The sequence below is a fragment of the Syngnathus leptorhynchus genome, chromosome 22 (assembly GCF_054491065.1).
Source record: "Syngnathus leptorhynchus isolate UIUO chromosome 22, UIUO_Slep, whole genome shotgun sequence".
Lineage (NCBI taxonomy): Eukaryota > Metazoa > Chordata > Actinopteri > Syngnathiformes > Syngnathidae > Syngnathus > Syngnathus leptorhynchus.
The window spans coordinates 6,687,315-6,704,532 of NC_141216.1; the positions used below are offsets into that span (position 1 = coordinate 6,687,315).

At 45.3% G+C, this 17,218-nt stretch overlaps 2 protein-coding genes across 4 annotated transcripts in view; both read left to right on the top strand.

Moving 5' to 3' along the window:
- Window positions 1–17,218, top strand: part of dusp3a (dual specificity phosphatase 3a) — a 32,175-nt gene that overhangs the window by 11,690 nt on the left and 3,267 nt on the right. The window contains exons 4-6 of one of the 3 annotated variants that reach the window (XM_085903026.1): window positions 10,214–10,255; window positions 12,802–12,930; window positions 14,933–15,073. In XM_085903026.1, coding sequence (XP_085759152.1) covers window positions 10,214–10,255; window positions 12,802–12,876 — 117 coding nt within the window. In that variant the 3' untranslated portion in view covers window positions 12,877–12,930; window positions 14,933–15,073. Of the gene's footprint in view, window positions 1–6,178; window positions 6,445–10,213; window positions 10,256–12,801; window positions 12,931–14,932; window positions 15,084–17,218 lie in introns of those variants that run through there. The other 2 variants (XM_085903027.1, XM_085903028.1) reach the window with 2 other exon arrangements.
- On the top strand, window positions 519–4,880 carry sost (sclerostin). Its single transcript, XM_085903032.1, has 2 exons — window positions 519–796; window positions 3,037–4,880. The coding sequence occupies exons 1-2, from the start codon at window positions 589–591 to the stop codon at window positions 3,450–3,452; spliced, it is 624 nt and encodes a 207-aa protein (XP_085759158.1). The 5' UTR covers window positions 519–588; the 3' UTR covers window positions 3,453–4,880.

Genomic DNA, 17,218 nt, shown 5'->3' on the forward strand with positions numbered 1-17,218 from the left:
GCTCGTCAAAGCGCCGACATGCAGAGGATGCCTAGAGGCTCTCCGTCAACGAGGTCTAATTTGAACCAGATCCATAAACGGCAGCGGCCTTTGCATTTAGTACCCAGATTTTCAGCAGGGAATTATAGAAAACATTACCGCCATGCAAAAATGGCAATATGCTTAAAAATGCAGGGTTAAAACCAATTCAATGTTGGGTCAATTTGACCCGACTTTCTGCGTTGGTCCAAGTTTTCACCCTGCAGTTTTAAGGGTGTAGTGAGACAGCAAACATCTGGGGCAAAAATAAGACCAGAAGAAAAGCCGTGGTGCCAGGGTTTTGAAGGACTTGCAATGCGGTGACGCAACAGCGTGGCCCACCAAAAGGAAAAACCTGCAACATCATGAATTCAGTCTGAGGCCTCGGCTTGGTGCCCTCCCTCTCCCTCTACGTCACTGCCTAATTGGCAGCCTTTCGCCAGAGGCTTTAAAAGGCGTGAGCGCGTCTCTCAGCCCTCCACAACAAGCCCACCCACCCACCCACCCATCCACCGAGCACCACCACCTCCCCCAGTTGCCCCACTTCGCTGTCGTCCTCCTGGCTGCAGCATGCACGCTGCTCCCCCGCTGCTCCTCAGCCTGCTGCTGCTCCGCGGATGCTGCTGCGCCTCCGGAGCCGCCGCCAAGGCTTGGAGGCAGGTGTCCAACGACGGCACGGAATTCATACGGGACTACTCGCACAACAGCAATAACAACACGATGAATAACAACAACAGAGCCAAAACAGGAGGAAGAACAAGCAACTCAGTCTCTTACAGTAAGTGTCCTCTTGATCATTATTCCTCATGCCAGTACATTTTTCAGTACCTAGACAAAAATAGTACATCTCAGCTAGTGTCATCCACGGTGTGCTGATTTGAAATGTTTGATTGTTGGAAAGCCCACAGGCGAAAGCATAAAAGACCTGAAATCTACCAGATTTTCGAGAAGCAGAACGTTCAAAGCTTTGACAATTTTGACATCAAATTTAAATACTCGTTAAGTCCAGAAAGTGATTAAAAATCATTACAAGCCTTTACCTATAATAAAGCCATTTCAGCACAAGGCAACGTCGTTTTTTAAGAATAATATCTCCAACCACTGCCTGTTGTCGATACCTTTCGTATTTTAGTTATCAAAAATGCTTCCTTGAATTTTAGGTTGCTGATCAGCTAAATATTTCGTGCACCACATTTTGACTATTTGAAATATTTAACAAAAAGCCATCTTAGTTATCACACTTCAACTCTTTTTTTTTTTAATTGGATTTGATTATGTCAGAATCAAATTTACACGCACATTCCTGCGGTTTCTTTTCTGACACGGGTGGAAGTAGAGCTTGCACACTGATATCGGAAACCCCTCATTTGTTCATCAGTTTATTGCCCGTCTCGCTTGACACTATTAGTCAAGCTCCGCTTAGGGATGCAAGCTTCTGATTGCGGTAACATGTCGGCCTTAATAGAAAACACCGGCTTTCTTCTGGCTGCGTATTTCCATGAGGGGCTCTGGAAATTGCTTTTTTAACGCTACGCTGCCTTTGAGAATGATTCCCACCTGTGGCCTGAGAAGGGAAAATGAAGATATAACCAAATGCCAAGTGTCAGATTTGAGGTCTTTTGCCTGTGTGCTTTCCAAAACTACATTGCCGTTTTAAGTAAGGTCACAAGGTTTTAACTTTGTCGTTTTTTTTTTGTTTTTTTTTCCCTGACAACTTTATAGTTTTACTTTTAGACAGATATTTTTACAATAGGATAGCAGCATCATAGAGGAATGCCACCAGGGAGCTTTAACAACAATGACAACAGTATTGGCGAATTCCCCATCTATGGCTTTACTTAAGAAAATTCTTTGTCAGCTACAAGCATAATTCATGACAAATGCGTCGTGTCAGCCTAAAGTCCTCGATATTTTAAAATCGTATCCCCGTATCGAGAATAGTATCAAATCGTCTCTTAGTAGCAATGCACACCCGTAATTATTTTAAGATAATAAAAACAACCCTAGATTAAAGCTACATCCTCAAGAGACTGTGGGTCATGTGACTACTTTTTTCCTTAAACGTCCAGAGTCATTAAAAATGCGTGCAAGCCGTCGTTGTGTATTGCAGCCATCGATAAAACATCGGGATCGGGTTTTCTCTAGGAGAACAAAACGGAGGTTACTTCTCATGCATCTTTTTGTGAAGTGGGCCCACAGGAAAGCAGATCCCTCGCCCGTTGTTTGGTCCTTTGAATACACTGCTAAAAGAAAGACAACTCACAAAACAACACCATAGACCTCGCATGCGTCCGTTAAAAAGATGCGGCCGAAAATTGAGATGACGTTTTCTCCGTTGTGTTTGTTGCTTTAAACAGACGGCCGTATAGTCTTTAGTTCGAACATTACCGAGGGCCAGCGCGACTGTATGTGCCAAGCTCAGAGCTCCATTCATTTTGATGGAGTGCTTAACTGGGTCCTCCGCATCAGCTGATGGCTGCCAGCTGGACGTCTGCGCCTGGAGGCTTTAGCCACCAGGGAGCGTGGATGAAATTAAATGAACAAACACTCGACTAAATATGGTTGTTTTTCAATCTCGAAAAGCAAAAGCCCGCTGTAATGTTCTGACCTACTTTTGCAATTAGGGATGGGTATTTCAAACATAAAAAATTACCGGTAGGCGTGAAGCTATTCCCATATAGAAAAAAAATCCTTTTCATTTTTGATACATCTTGAGTATTAGGTAACAACTGGAGCCATTGAGCGTATTAAAATGCTAATTCCGGTGGTTTTTGGGCTGGCACTAGGCACAACACGTTTGCCACGAATAAAGCCATGGATGGAAAATATATTGGTTCTTCAATTCTGTTGTTGATGTCAATGCTCCTGTTGCAAGATCTCAATAAGTCACAAACTTAGCAAAGGTAGACTTTACCACTCTATAGTTGACCATCAGTGATGAGGCAGTTCGCCAATGTATTTTTCCAGTGTTTGTCTTGCAAGCGAGCGTAACGGCGATATCCCGCTGTTGTTTCTCAGGCGCCTCGGAGCTCAGCTGCAGGGAGCTGCTTTCTACCCGCTACATCACAGACGGATCCTGTCGTAGCGCCAAGCCGGTGAAAGAGCTGGTGTGCTCAGGCCAGTGCCTGCCCTCACACCTCATGCCCAACTCAATAGGCCGTGGCAAGTGGTGGAGGACCGGCGGCGGAACCTCGGACTACCGTTGCATCCCGGCGCACTCGCGAACGCGCCGGGTGCAGCTGCACTGTTCCAACGGCAACACTCGGACTTACAAGATCCGCATGGTCACATCTTGCAAGTGCAAGCGCTTCCGGCCGCACCACAACCAGTCCGAGGCCAAGGAGGTCCCCCGGTTGCCCCGCAAGAAGAAGCACGGCCGCTCATCCCAGGACAGAAACAAGAACAGCATGCCGTTGTCAGACAACTCGTATTAAGAATCTCCCGAGTACACACCAACCTGACCCGTCTCTATTGAAGAGGAAATGCAAGAGCGATTTCACCCCAGAGCGATTTCACAAGCTGAGCTGACTCCAAGTGTTTTTCTGCCAATCTCAGTTTACTTTTCTGCATGACAAACCTTAAATGTCCAGGACTCGCTATGAGGAGACGTCGCAGTGGGTCCTTGTCCTGATATAAATGCATCTCAAGCGTAGCAAACATCCTCCCCGCCGGGCCCTCAAAGCCATCTGTACAAACACACGACGCTAGCTCTCCCCTGCTGCATTTAAGACCGACAAGGTGCACCAAAGGGGCCGTAATCCATCTACATCTGTCTAAACGGGACACCGGCAGCTCATGAGGGTGAAGGGGCTCCAAAGGAGGGATGGTGACAGCTTCGCAAAGAGACCTCCCACCTCCTTGCCCCAAACAAGGCCTCAATAGCCCCGTGGTGCTCTCCCGTGATGACGAGCACTCGGCATTCCTTGGATTTACCAATTCAGTGAGCCCACGAAAGGACCTGATCGAAGAGTGATCCTCCTCCTGCCATTCTGTAAATACGACTGCGCCAAGAATACGCTTTGCCATTTTTCTTGTGGACGAGGTGGGCATTTATCCAGACATACCCCCTTTACCAACGCACGTGTCATTCCCCACCGATTTGAAAACATCCTGACAATGTTTGCTTGTTTTTGGGGGACAAGTGGAAAACATTTGTCACTGGTTCTGCATACCTGAGTGTTGCCCTTGCCAGGCTGGGGGGGGGGGGAATCTGGTGGGAACCAGTGACTGGCGAGAGGGGACCATTTCCACTAACAAAAGAAAGAACTGCATATTTATTTTTTTCCACATTTAAATTATTTATGCAACCTTTTTTTGTAGTATATAATAATCACCATTATTGTCATATAATACGACAGAGCAATGAAATACTGTGCAGTACATGAATAAAGCCAATGCAGATACATTTGATAAGTGGTGTGCTTGTTTTATTCCCATGTGTCGAATGTGTTTTCACTGACTTTCACGTTGGATCTCGTGACAAACTTGCTTTACCGTAGGTACCTGTGACTCCCAAATTTACAGGTAAGTCAAAAACTGTCATACTGTTGTCTATCGCTAAGGTAAGAATTAAACTTAATCATAATCCAGGGACTCACTGTAAATGCCATCTGGCCACTGTAATCAGGATGTTCGTTTAGGAATTTTTATTCAGTGTTTCAAAAAATATATAAGTAAGGTACAAGCACAAAACACAACTCTACCGTGGGCGTTATCTGGGAGCATTTGATTTCACGACATCATCCCGAGCGGGTGGTCATTATGTCATTGCCAAGTCTTGTTTTCCTGGAGAGAACAGACATGCCCCCATGCGTTTGCTCGCTTGGCCAGAGTAAAGAGTGTGTCCCCTAGGAAACCTTAGACTACGGCACGGTGACGCTGACAAAGCATCTGTCCCGTGTTAACGTGCGCACAACACGGCAAACTCCCAGTGACCCTTTCCCGACCGCGGTGTAGGGGACGTCAAGCGCAATCTACTCCCAACCAATGCATCATGTCCACCGCGCTCGCTCCAAGTGTCATCGGAGGCGCTCGGAACTCCAGGTGCACGCGTCCCGTAGGTCCCGTCGCCGCTCGGAAAACCGGCTCCTCAAATGCTGTCGGCCTTGAGAAAATATTTATAGAACTGACACGCTGACCACAATAAATGCTCGCGGGCTTCCTTTGTCCTGACGTGGGAACGCGAGTGAGAGAAGTGGGAGGAATTCAGTCGGTCCCAAAGCTGTCGGCGGGGTTTCAATCACGCCTCCATTGTACCATTTGTAACTCCAGACAAACGTACAAAACGTGCTTCTGCAAAAAAGCCTTGTTCCCAAAGTTGTTTGTTTAGAACTTGGGGTTTTGTTTAACCGCTTCAAAAAATCTTTGGTCAATATTGCAGCTCAATTATCGTTTTGGTCTCATGATGTCAAAATGTGAACCGCACGATGATTGCTCTTATTGAACCAAGAAATGTATCGGTCAATTTATGGATCTAACACCTGCTGTGAATTTTGCCGTTCAGCCCCTTTGTTGAGAACAACAAGGGTGTGGTCTTTAAACTCTAAACACGTTTGAACATTTTTCACCTATTTCTAAAAGGTCAAATGAAATTCATCTATCATGTTACCAGTGCATTTAAGGTTCATCCTGAAATTTCACCTGAAAGCCAAATCTCCCCTGCAGCATCTGTTTTATAAGTAGCATAAATCCTTTACATTGTCTCGTTTTTGGGGAGTGATTCCTAAAAGTCTGAAGACCTCTAGAGAATTGGAGCTTGGAATTCTTGAACATTTTTGGCACTAGGGAGCACTTTAGTGTGAAGAAGATGGAATGAGATTTTGAGCTCTTTTGTTTCAGCCACTTGCTTGATTTGTTCTTAAGCCAGATCACAATATCTTCCCATGAATTCGGTTTCGGCTGTACATTGTGTCACCATACTTCTTATTTGGACGAAAACACTTTGAGGTGAAAGGAGGCTTTGTAGCACTAACTAGACCCGCCAGAATTTTCTTTATTAGCCTATCATCAAATGCACGCCTCGCCAGAGTTATTCAACTCATAAAAGCGAGTACGTCAACAATACAATGAAACGGGATCGATCAAAAACATTTTTACAAAACAATTCCTGCGGCCTGCCAAAGGCTAACCTAATAAAAGTTGGTAATGTGTCAAATTTCAGCATCGACAGCTTGTGCGAGCAAGAGCTCTCCAGGAGGCTTTGCGTGGATGAAAAACAATTGACTGGAACTGCAAACATACCGACCTTCGGCGGCGATTACGCCACGTCAAGATGATTCCGCCCCTGCAGTAGTTTTCAATCAAGCTTTTCCCAAGACTGCAAACGACAGCTGTAATCAAAGACGTGCGTACGGTGAAGGATGATCAAACTTAGTTTCTCGAGGCAAAACATTGAATTTGTTCGAGAATCCTCCGCGTCTTAGACAGGAGTTGAGGAAGTGGCTGTCAACGGGAGAGTTCTTAGTCTGAAGATCTGCAGGAATTTACCCGTCGTTACTCATCATCACCTGATGGGGATCCTGTTAAAAACGTAACGCTTCTAAGTGAAATATGTTCAGTGCGGGATTAGACAAGCGCAGTTTGTTTTACCAGTCGACACGTTTGACCTGAAAAGCGGCTCGGAGCTGCGACGTGACGTGTTTACTTGCGGCAATCCCGGATAAGCTTCAAAAGTAGCAACGGGAGTTTACACAATGTCACTCGCCAGTTAGCGTACTCGGCGGATGTTGACTCTGCAGAGATCAATCCGACCATACACACAACGTCCCTAAAGAGAGTTCGTCACTTGCTTCTTGAGACTATTCAATAAACGTGTTTGCCTTTCTCTACCGTTGTTGCTGAAGTCTTATTATGGTGTAAGATCATCCAAGTAATTGTTCTTTTAAAATTCCCTGGTTTCCAAGGGCTTTCGCAACGTCACGGTAATCAACTTTCATTATGGTGTTAAGATGCTGCACCCATCCGAGGTCCCGGCCTAGGCGCTGCCTCAAAACACACCTCCGAAAAGCCGCGTCAACTCTTGTTAAAACCTCTTGACAGTCGGGCCTTCCCCAGGGAAAATTCCTGCTTGTGTTCCCACCCTTTTGCCTTGCGTCACAAGGCTAAGTGGCTAGCATGTTAGCATTTAATAGGGATGAAAGGGCTCCATTCATATATTAGAATTCAGGATTGAGCAGTGGTTTCAGCTTGAGTCAATCACGGAAGATTTAAAGGGAAGCAGCACGTGTGTGGGCGGCGGTCTGGCTTGTTTTGACAGGAGTTTGTCCGACGCCCGACCAAAACCTCTCCTCCCGTTTTGAATGGCGAGCAAATGATGAGTCAAACAGTTGGTCTCCATGTCATCAGTGTTAACCGCGATGACGCTGGAGCCAGACAGGCTGCGACTGGCGAACCTTCCCCGCCATCACACCGCTCGGCCTAATGCTTCACGACGCCTCTGGCACGTAAAGACACTTTGGAAACTGACGAGCAACCTCAACTAGTTTGTGTTTGGACTTGATAATTGATAGAGGAGACAAATGTATTCTCAGTTTGTACTGAAAAAACACTTTGCTAAAAGTCAAAGTGAAGTATACTTCAAGTTTACAGTTTGAAAGCAAAAATGTAATGTAGCCTCACTTTATTTGCTTTGTAAACAAGCTGACATTAGCTTTGGTTGCTACATATGCAGCATGACTTGTTTCTTATTTCTGCTACGGTTGGCATTTTACCCCGCTCTCCCCTAAATTAGATTTGAGCTTGGTCACAAAACGAATTTGGGACACTGCCAATAGCCTTGGTCTAAAAAGTCACATTAGCTTGGCTGCGATATCGAAGGAGACGGTAACCGGTGGCGTTGGGCGCCTCTCAAAACAACAAACCCTGAAGGCGTCGTGTCCGCCCGGGCAGACAGGCCGGTGCCTTTGTGCTTGTTTGTATGTTTGTCGCAGCGCTTTCCTCTTTCCCACTTGATAATATTTCCCGTTCCCATAAGCACGCTGGCTCTTGGGCCCACATGGAAACGGTTTTAGTTTCACTTGATCCTAACCCGCCTTTGGATGAGGATTCAGCGCAATCAGCTCCAAAGATTGCCTCCCATCCTTGTGGCTAAGGCTACATGACCCAGGAGATATCTCCTCCATCTCCACAGCTTAGGAGATCACCATCACTCCCGCAACTCCCCCCACAAACCTTAAACGCCCTGTCCCGGTGTTGACCCCGCCCGCAAAAACGCGCGGCGATATTTTCAGTTGTCATTAAACTGTCGTTCCACCAGACCGGGAGATTAAGTGTTAGGAGGGAGAAGGAAGAATATTGCAATTCTTTCTGCATTGTCTTCATTTTTTTTTTTGGGGTGATTCCTCCCCAGACTCCCCAAATTCGTAAATGACATCATGACATTGACATGTAAATAAATGACTCACTTTTTACTAATTTCAAGAAGCACAAAATCTCATTTTTGTTGACCCTAAATTTGGGAAATTCAGAAAGTGTTGATGTCGACTTTATGTTGACTATTTTTACTCCATATGATAAAATGACAGTGCAGTAGCATTTATATGATTTAAAATAATTTCATTTGTAATGTGAAACTAAAAGCTCTGACCCTAACTCGACAGGAAATCCCCTATCATTAGCATCTCCTCACCAACAAATTTGTCTAAGAGCGTTGGACGCGAGATGAAATATGGCCTGCGGAACACCGCGCCAAGCGTCTCCTCGCAAAAGTGGCGGACGAGGCTGTTTTTACGATGCCGTCAGTCATCTTTTTTTTTTTGCTGCCACTTGGCAAGCGCGCCAGGCACTTTAAGAAATAGAAGCAATTAAATATAAAGAGGGGATAGCGGTGGTGTCACCAGTTAATCAGCTGCACCATTTTTTTTTTTTTTGGTCGCTCCAAACTGGAAAGTGAGTTGTCTGCTCGAATCTGGACGTTGATCAAACGAAAGGATTATAAACCAAAAGAAAAGTCACATGCAGCTCTGGTGCTAAAATGTTTAATTCCAGTCATAGGTTCTTTTAGGGGCTTTTTTTGTGATATCAACAGAAGTGTTTTCAGAGTGCACAAGTAGTTCACTTTTTGTGGAGGAGCAATCGAATCGTGCTTACTGTTGATTTGTACCAGCATCGACTACAGCTTATTTATTGATTATGATAGATTACCACGCATGCTTTTCATTGGACGGAGTTGATATATAAATCAAACGACATCATCGGTGCACCTGCTCGGCCGCTGTAGATAACAAACGAGAATATTTGCAGTTGATAAATGTCTTCTTTTCGGGCCTTTAAGTTCAGTTTTCCCGAATCGCACGCTGATGATTAAAAAGGAGCCACGACGGCTGATGACCGAAACAGACCGGATCGGGATCCTTGGGCTGGAGTCCACCTCTGGGATGTCCCCGTGTTGACCCTCAGTCTGAACTGTTACAAGTTGAGCCATGGCATTCAAACGCGGCGCATGTGGCCACGTGTGCGCGCCCATAAATATTCCCCGTGTAGATGGCGGCCTGGTTCATCCATCAGCCGAGGGTCCGGAAGCCTCCGTGTTCCCAGCAGTGTGGGAACCTCCCAAAACGTCCTCGTGTACATGTCAACAGGTTTTTCAATTAAAGCTTTTAGTTCGCAACTCGGGAACATTATCCCCCTGATTTAAGACAACTGCTTCAAATTTGCTTCACTTCTTCTGTGGATTAAATGGTCAATGAGAGAGGTTTGCATTGGAAAAAATTGTCATAAAATCTTTATAGACTGTGCAAGCAATGTTTTAAGGAACATTCTCAACGGTCCTTGTTCTTCCTCTAGTAACAGTCCTTGGTGGCTTAGCTTGTTGGCTTCCATTCCTTCGAATACGAGTTAGGTTATAGGTCACGATGATAAATACATGAGTAAAAATGGCGTTTGAACAGGGGTGTTTACACGTTGCCTCTCATCGTCTGGACCACCTCATTGTCGAAGCCCCCATTTATGTCATCGCTAGGTGAACTTTTCCGTGTTCTTCCTGAGAGGGTTTAGATGTCACACGTGTCAACAACTAGCCCCAAGAGCAACATGTGTACCCGAGCCAAGGATAAAAGCGAAAGAAATCGCGGCTGTTTCCTCTGTCGAGCCAGAGACATTATTTGACGCTGACCATCCTCTTCTTTCTTTTTTTCTTCTCTTTCATGATCTTGCGTTTGATGTGCTCCACGATTGTCTTCACTGCAACCGTCAACAGCTGGCGTCAATTTACGGTGGAGCAGTGAGGCGTCCGTCAGAGGTAAGCAACAAGACACAAACAGCAGGACATACGGTTGGGAAAATCTAATCTTATATTTTCCTTACCAAACAGTTAACTGTATTTTTATGATACTACTTAATCTATTGGACTTACAAAAAAAATGAATAATGAAAAATAAAGCATGTCATTTTAATAAAAGAACACGACTCCGATCAAGCAGAGTGTTTCGCCATCCCAGAGATTCCAAACAAACGTTTTCAATGTCATGTTTCAAATTTAAAATAAAAAGCGCGCCAGCAGATTTCATCAAGCTACAAGTGTCAAAATAGCCAAGCAAACATTCCCGCTGATGTTCCAAACACGCGTCTTCTGGTGAGCGACAGTATGACGCCGTTCACGACAGAAATCGGAGATCCCCCAGATGGGAAACCATCACATCTTTGCGTTGGGCGGGGACGAGAAGCCGAGTGCAATCGGACTCCTCCTGTATCCTCCGAAGCTCGCGACGGGGACGGGACTGACGTTCCCGGCCACCGTCGTTCCGCGTCGCTGTAGGATCCATTAGGAAAGGCGGACGAGCAGAGGAAGATGGCACATCAGTTAAACATCGTCAAGAGAATCGTTCTCCTTGTTGGATGGCTTGTCGAGCTCTGCAGCATCTGTTTTCCAACAAAAACTCTTTTGTAGCCTCCCTCATTACAAGATCTGGCACATAAAATATCGGATCCAAAGCGCAAAACCAAATATCTTGTCCCCCTCCAGTATTCTGGAAGCCGCTCCAAAATGGAGCAGATTTCCCCAAGGTGCCTTCATGGATCTTCAGTGAAGCCATACTGCGTCAAAAACATACGCGAGGGTCATAAAAGTGTCCACCTGATGTTTATGTAGCAGATAAAGCAGGCGTGACACGACATCCAGAATCTAAACTCCTTCCTGACCACCAGCATCTGTTGCTCTGTTTTCCAGCATAACTTATTTTGTAGCCTCTATCGATCATACAAGTATATCCGATACAATGTAAAAAATAAATAAATCCCCTTCTAGTCTTCTGTAAGCTGCTTCAAAACTGAACTCAAAGAATTCAGTGATGTTCTTCAGCTAAGCTAATGTAGCGTAGCCAGCTAACCAAGTGTGACATCTGTTGCTCTGTTTTCCAGCATAACTTCTTTTGTAGCCTCTATCAATCATACAAGTATATCTGATACAAAGTAATACAAAAAAAAAAAATCCCCTTCTAGTCTTGTGTAAACTGCTTCCAAACTGAACTCAAAGAATCCAATGATGTTCTTCAGCTAAGCTAATGTAGCGTAGCCAGCTAACCAAGTGTGACGCAAAATCCACAACAGGCTAATACAAAGAACATAACTCATCTGCGACCGTGACCTGACTGACTGACGCCATTGTGCACCTGCAGCACCGAGGTGGGGTGGTGTCCCCCGTTGTAGCAAGGCCTCCGGGAGCCCCGTCAGGTCTGATGCATGTGAAGTTTGTCTCCTTGTAGATTTGCCTTCAGGGGTCTGATTAAAATGGTCAGCTGTGCTTGAGGTCGAAGGACTTCATTAGTGTATTATGGAGCTTATATATATTTTTTATACATTGTTATACCACGAGTCAGTTTCAGTAACACTTCATCCAGATATGTGTGCTGTAAAAATGAGCAAAGCTTCCCTTGTTGGATTCCACCGCCAGCTTCTTCCCTTCACATTCCCGTCTGATGATCCCCATTCATCAAAAACGTCGGAAATCTTTCCCTTTTTCTTTGGAGGAGGGGGGGGGGATTTGTGGAAACAAAAACACGCAGATAAATGAGGAAGAATTTTGGATCAGCTCGCTTGTGTTCTTGGATCGCCATCCAATGTGCAGGTGTTTCCACGGCAACAAGCCATCCATTTTCCATATGCCGTTCAGGGTCACCTAACCCCAGATGAATAGAACCTGAACTGGTCGCCAGTGGATGTCTTTGATATTTACAGTACATCTGATAAAGTTTCAAGATGGGACTCGGGTTTCACATGAAGCGGATTCAACTTCATTCAAACTCTACTTCAAATCCCAAACCCTTGAAACCTTTAACCCGGTTTGGAACCTTAACTGGGACTTGAAATCTTCATTTAAAATCTCAACCCTGCTGTAATCCCAGGAAAAAAAAAAGGACCCTGTGTTTGAATTGTAACCCACGGCAACGGCCTCAAAGTCAACTATGTAAAAAAAAGTTTTTGGTGACAATCCGACAAGTGAATTTAGCTGCGCCCTGGCCCAAACTATGAAAGGAATGAAGAACAAAAGCACATCAAAGAGTTAAATGGATGTGATGGCTCATTTTTATGATAACTTCCATATTTCACTTTGAAAACAACGCTGGGAATTGATGCGTCTGCATGTCGCTTATTGGACGTATTTAACGTGCTTATTTTGGCGAGGCTTCCTGTGAAGTGCGTCCAGAGTGCAGTTGATTAAACAACGACGGGTAATAAAGGATGGGAAGCAATACCCCCCCAAAAGAAGAACAAAGACCAGCGCACGTCAAGTATTTCAACCCGCTGGTCTGCCGATGACATTTATGCGTCTTTGTTGTATATTTGCAGCTCTTTTGCGCAATGGCCAGCACCGCCACACGAAGACCCCCCACCACTGCACCCCCTATTGATGTGATATCATAGCCCCCTTTGAAAAGAACACCCCCCTCCTCCTCGACATCACATCACAATAACAAGGTTAGTTTTCCTCACAACGTGCACGACACGCTTGAGCTAGCAACATGTTATTGCTACAGCTCTATTTATTTATGAATGTATTTATTTATCTTAATAATTACTGGACAATTTTAGGCTACAAAAAATTATTTTGCGTGTTTTCAGGCCACAAACAAAATTAATTTGATGTCTGAAACGGACGACCACCTTTCCCTAAATCCCTCCGAGGTTCCATTGAAGCGGCTAAAAATAAATCCCGTCACGCGTAGCGATGCTCTCTCGATTGCCACGATGACATCGCTCGCGGTCCCGGCGTTTCCATCTCAGGAAGTTTGCTTCCTGGCAGGACGTGTTTACACTCGTCTGTCAGCTCCGGTGATTTATTTGTACTCTGACTTTGTCCCAGAAGAGTTGTAACAGCAACAAGCTGCCTGCCCGCCCGCCCGCCCGCCCGCCCGCCCGCACACGCTACATGATCACTGACATCCATCTCAAACAATTAAATGTGTTTATTTTTCCCTTTGAGAGGAGAATTATGACTTTAGAAAAACATTTACGGCACATCTAGCTAATGTTTTACGCTAATGCGTCCCATGTTAGCCACGCATCTCGAGTCCCTTGTCCCTGAAATTGTCATTTTAAACTCTAACCATGGCTCGAAATCCAAATCCAAACTTGAAAGCTTTATTGGAAATCTTTTGATACCCCAATCCTGAACAATGTAGGTCAGAAAATGCAGTAATTGAACCTAAGAATGTCATCTAATACCGAACAGGGCAAGGATCAGCCAACCAAATGTCGTTTACACGTCACACCATTCCACATCATTTGAAGTTAATCCCGTTTTTTTCTTTTTCATTTGTCGACGCCTTGCTTGCAAATGACGTGTTTAACGTTGCGTCGCTGCAAAGCGTGTCGAAGCGATTGTGTTACATCACGCTGGCCCCGAGGCTCCTCAGTGGCTAAAACGACAGCTGGGATTTGGAATCACATCCTCCTCCATCTCCTCTTCCTATGCGTTCACGAGCGTGTTAAAATGCCGAAGTCAAAGCGAAAAAAAACAAAAACCTCACAGCAGAACGCGAGGTTGTCTTGAATATTTTCAGACGCAAAACAGCTCAGAGCTTTTTAACGATCGCATTTATCATCACAATCATAATTAGGGAGGAAAAATGTTCGGACCCATGGGAGGGATTGGACTGGTGTTCTTCATTTGGCTAAAGAGCTCGGATTCTTGCATCTTACGTACACACACACACACACAGATACACATGTGCGCACCGTGGTGCAGGGCGGGTCTTCACTTTGTTCAAGTCGAGCACCTGATTGGAAACATCGGGATTTATATCCTAACTAGGCTGTCTTAAACACTCTCATCTGTGCGTGTGCGTGTACAGCAGGTGAACTGTGAAAACGCAGACACACACTCACAAGCACACACCGGGAGTGAAGGAAGCTTCCTCTGGAATATCATAAATGCTAAATAGGATTACAGGAAATACGATTCTGCATTTCATCTCTACTCTGGTATCTGTCTTAAAAAAAGTGTAAATTAGAGATTAGAAAACCCCCGGCCAAGAAAGACCCGGAAAGCTTTTGCGCAGGTGCTTGGGTTCTTTCTATCGCCCCCTACAGTACATTAAGATGTAGCGCAGATACTATTTTATGTACCGTACACATTGGCATCAGGTGAAAACAACCAAAACAACAGCAACAAAAAAGGAGTGAACACTCGACACGAGCCAATCTTTGCTCCGGGCGTATCCTAAATATGCTTCCAATCAGTGTATCTCATCAAAAAAGAAAAGCATCTTTAATCAGCGCAATCTTTCAGAATCATACAACATGTTTGTAATCAGTACGCACTCGTGCACGCACACGCTGACACGGGTGACATGATGGAACCTTCACGTCATTCTACATGTACAACAGATGTTATATTCAATATAATCATGCCCTGACAATGATTAATGCTATCAATTCATTTCCCTGCTGCTCTGTGTGGGCCTGTGGTGACACTTAGGCCAGTCAGCGTGAGGTTGGCGATGCTGACGCATACAGTCGATGATGGATGGACGGACGGATGGAAATTCTGCTTTCGCAAAGTCCCCGGCTGCCATCCCGCGCAGAGTCCACGGTGATGCGGCCACTCGCATTCCCAGGCCAAGACAAGGGTAAGGTTTTATTTCAGGCCGATTCAATTCAAGCCTTGGAGTAGCGTTTTAAACAGGATTTGATTTTTTAATAGACACAATATAGTCCGATTTTGGCTCTCAAATTGGGTTTTCTAATGAGGGTTTAAATTTGGGAAATTGTTTCAAATTAGCATTCCAAGACCGAGGTAAGTTTCAAAACAGGATGCTAGTTGTTTGCTACCTCTCCTCTGGAGGAGCTTGAAATTGTAATCAGGTTGCCATTGTTGTGGACCTATTTTTTGGGGGGGTCTAGTGCCACCCAAGTGGTCTTGAGTCCCCGTCGAAACGCTGTGGAACGCTCCCAATCCTCCCCAAGTGTTTGAATTCAGACGCCGCCATCACGTAAATTCCTGGCAGGCGCCGCTTTGAGTGGAGGCTCGTTTATTGGAGGGCGTGTCCCCGCGGAGACGCTCGGACGGGCTTTTTAAAGGATTTGGAGCTATGTGAGGGGGCTTTGAAGTAGCCCCTTTATCATTTTAGGTTTGCATCCACTAGTGAACCAGTAGTGACGCATGCCCGGATTGTTTTAAATTGGTTTCCACCAAGCAGTTTAAGTTGACAAAGGTGGTATTAACGTTTCTTATCCAAATCTGGTGGATCACAGTCTCATTTCAGCCTAGCATCCATTAGCAAGCCTTGGTTATGAGAATCAGGTTCATGCCAGAGTAATGTCTCACAAACAAACAAAAAAGAAACTGCTGGGTATAAAATGAGAAAAATGTTGTTTATCCAGAAAACAAACCACATCGCTCAAATGAGAGTTGTGCCCACGCTTAGCACAAATATTTTGTTCCAAGTCTCACTGGGAGCCTCAAAAGGACAAAAGCTATTGCACCATCCGGGCTCCCGGAATGTGATTGTTTCATTAGGGGTCCTTAAGTACCCCCCCACCTATTTTTAATTTCTGCTCCCAGTGGCACTCCTGCCTGGGGCCGGCTCGTCTCGGAGGTGCCACGCTGCCAAAGGTTAGCGGGGCCGGCCGGTTCTCAGACGGCGTGAGTGCCAAGGCCAACAGTCTGGTCCTAACGGGACCCCCTCATGACGCCTCCGTGCCAGGATGGATACTTGACGTTTCCTAATATGGTCCCAGCCCTTGCTGTAATTTGGATTTGTAATTTGGAGAAAGTTTGTGGACTCGGCTGCTTCGATCCCATCTGCGTTCATGTGGTCTGTTAAGCAGCAATATTGTGACATGACTGGATTAGCTGTCAACTGAAGTACGCAATGAAAACCCCTCATCATCCCATCAATCAGACCTTCCCTTGAGTCACTCGCTCATCTCGAGTGACACTTGTAAGGACTCAAGCAGGCGGCTCAGACCCAAACACGGGACCTGACCACAAAACTGTCAATCATCCCTCGCTGGAACGGATGAACATTAATATATTTGATGTCCGAACAGCATCTTGATATCCAGACGGTTTGGAAATAAATCTGTAAAAGAAGTTCAAGAATAATGACGGGTCTTGGGGCAAAATCCGAAGACACTTTATCTCCGTCTGTATCCACTTCCTGCGTTAAAGCCTCAAGTGACAAAATGAGGCGTCAGTGAGGTGAAAAATAATCCCCGGGGAGCGGAAGTGGCCACCGAGGAGGAGGCGGCCCAATCCAAGCTTTGTGTGCGTTCAACACAATGAGCGAGCGTAAAGTGAGCGTTGACTTGATTCATTGTTTGGCACTCAAACATGCCGCTTGAAGGCGGCGGGTCGGGTAACATCCGAGAAGAGGACCAGGTGTGGAGTTGTCGACTTTTTACACTTGTCACTTCTAATGTTGTTGGCGATTGTTACCGTTGTAGACACTTTTACTTGTCACTTTAGCTTAGCAAACTTTGGATATTTCTTTTTCATATTAGCTCTTGATGATACCGTATATTGCACACATATATCATATATAATGACCGTCGTTATTTTGCATTCAAGAGCCTTGGGAGAAAATGTATCAGCGCCACAACTGCAGCTATCAATCAGCACTTTTCTTCATTTAGGCAAACTGAAAGACATTTCAAGTAAAAGTGCTCAAGGCACTGAGAACCAAATCTCATCGCGCTTGTGTTGCTGATTAGTGGGATGTCCCGGAGGAAATGAGAACATGAGAACCAACTGTTTGGCCGC

Bases quoted from the DNA above. Each gene is read 5' to 3' on its own strand.
- sost (XM_085903032.1), top strand. From the start codon at position 589: ATGCACGCTGCTCCCCCGCTGCTCCTCAGCCTGCTGCTGCTCCGCGGA. The intron at 797-3,036 runs GTAAGTGTCCTC...GTTGTTTCTCAG, and splicing joins AAGCAACTCAGTCTCTTACA to GCGCCTCGGAGCTCAGCTGC.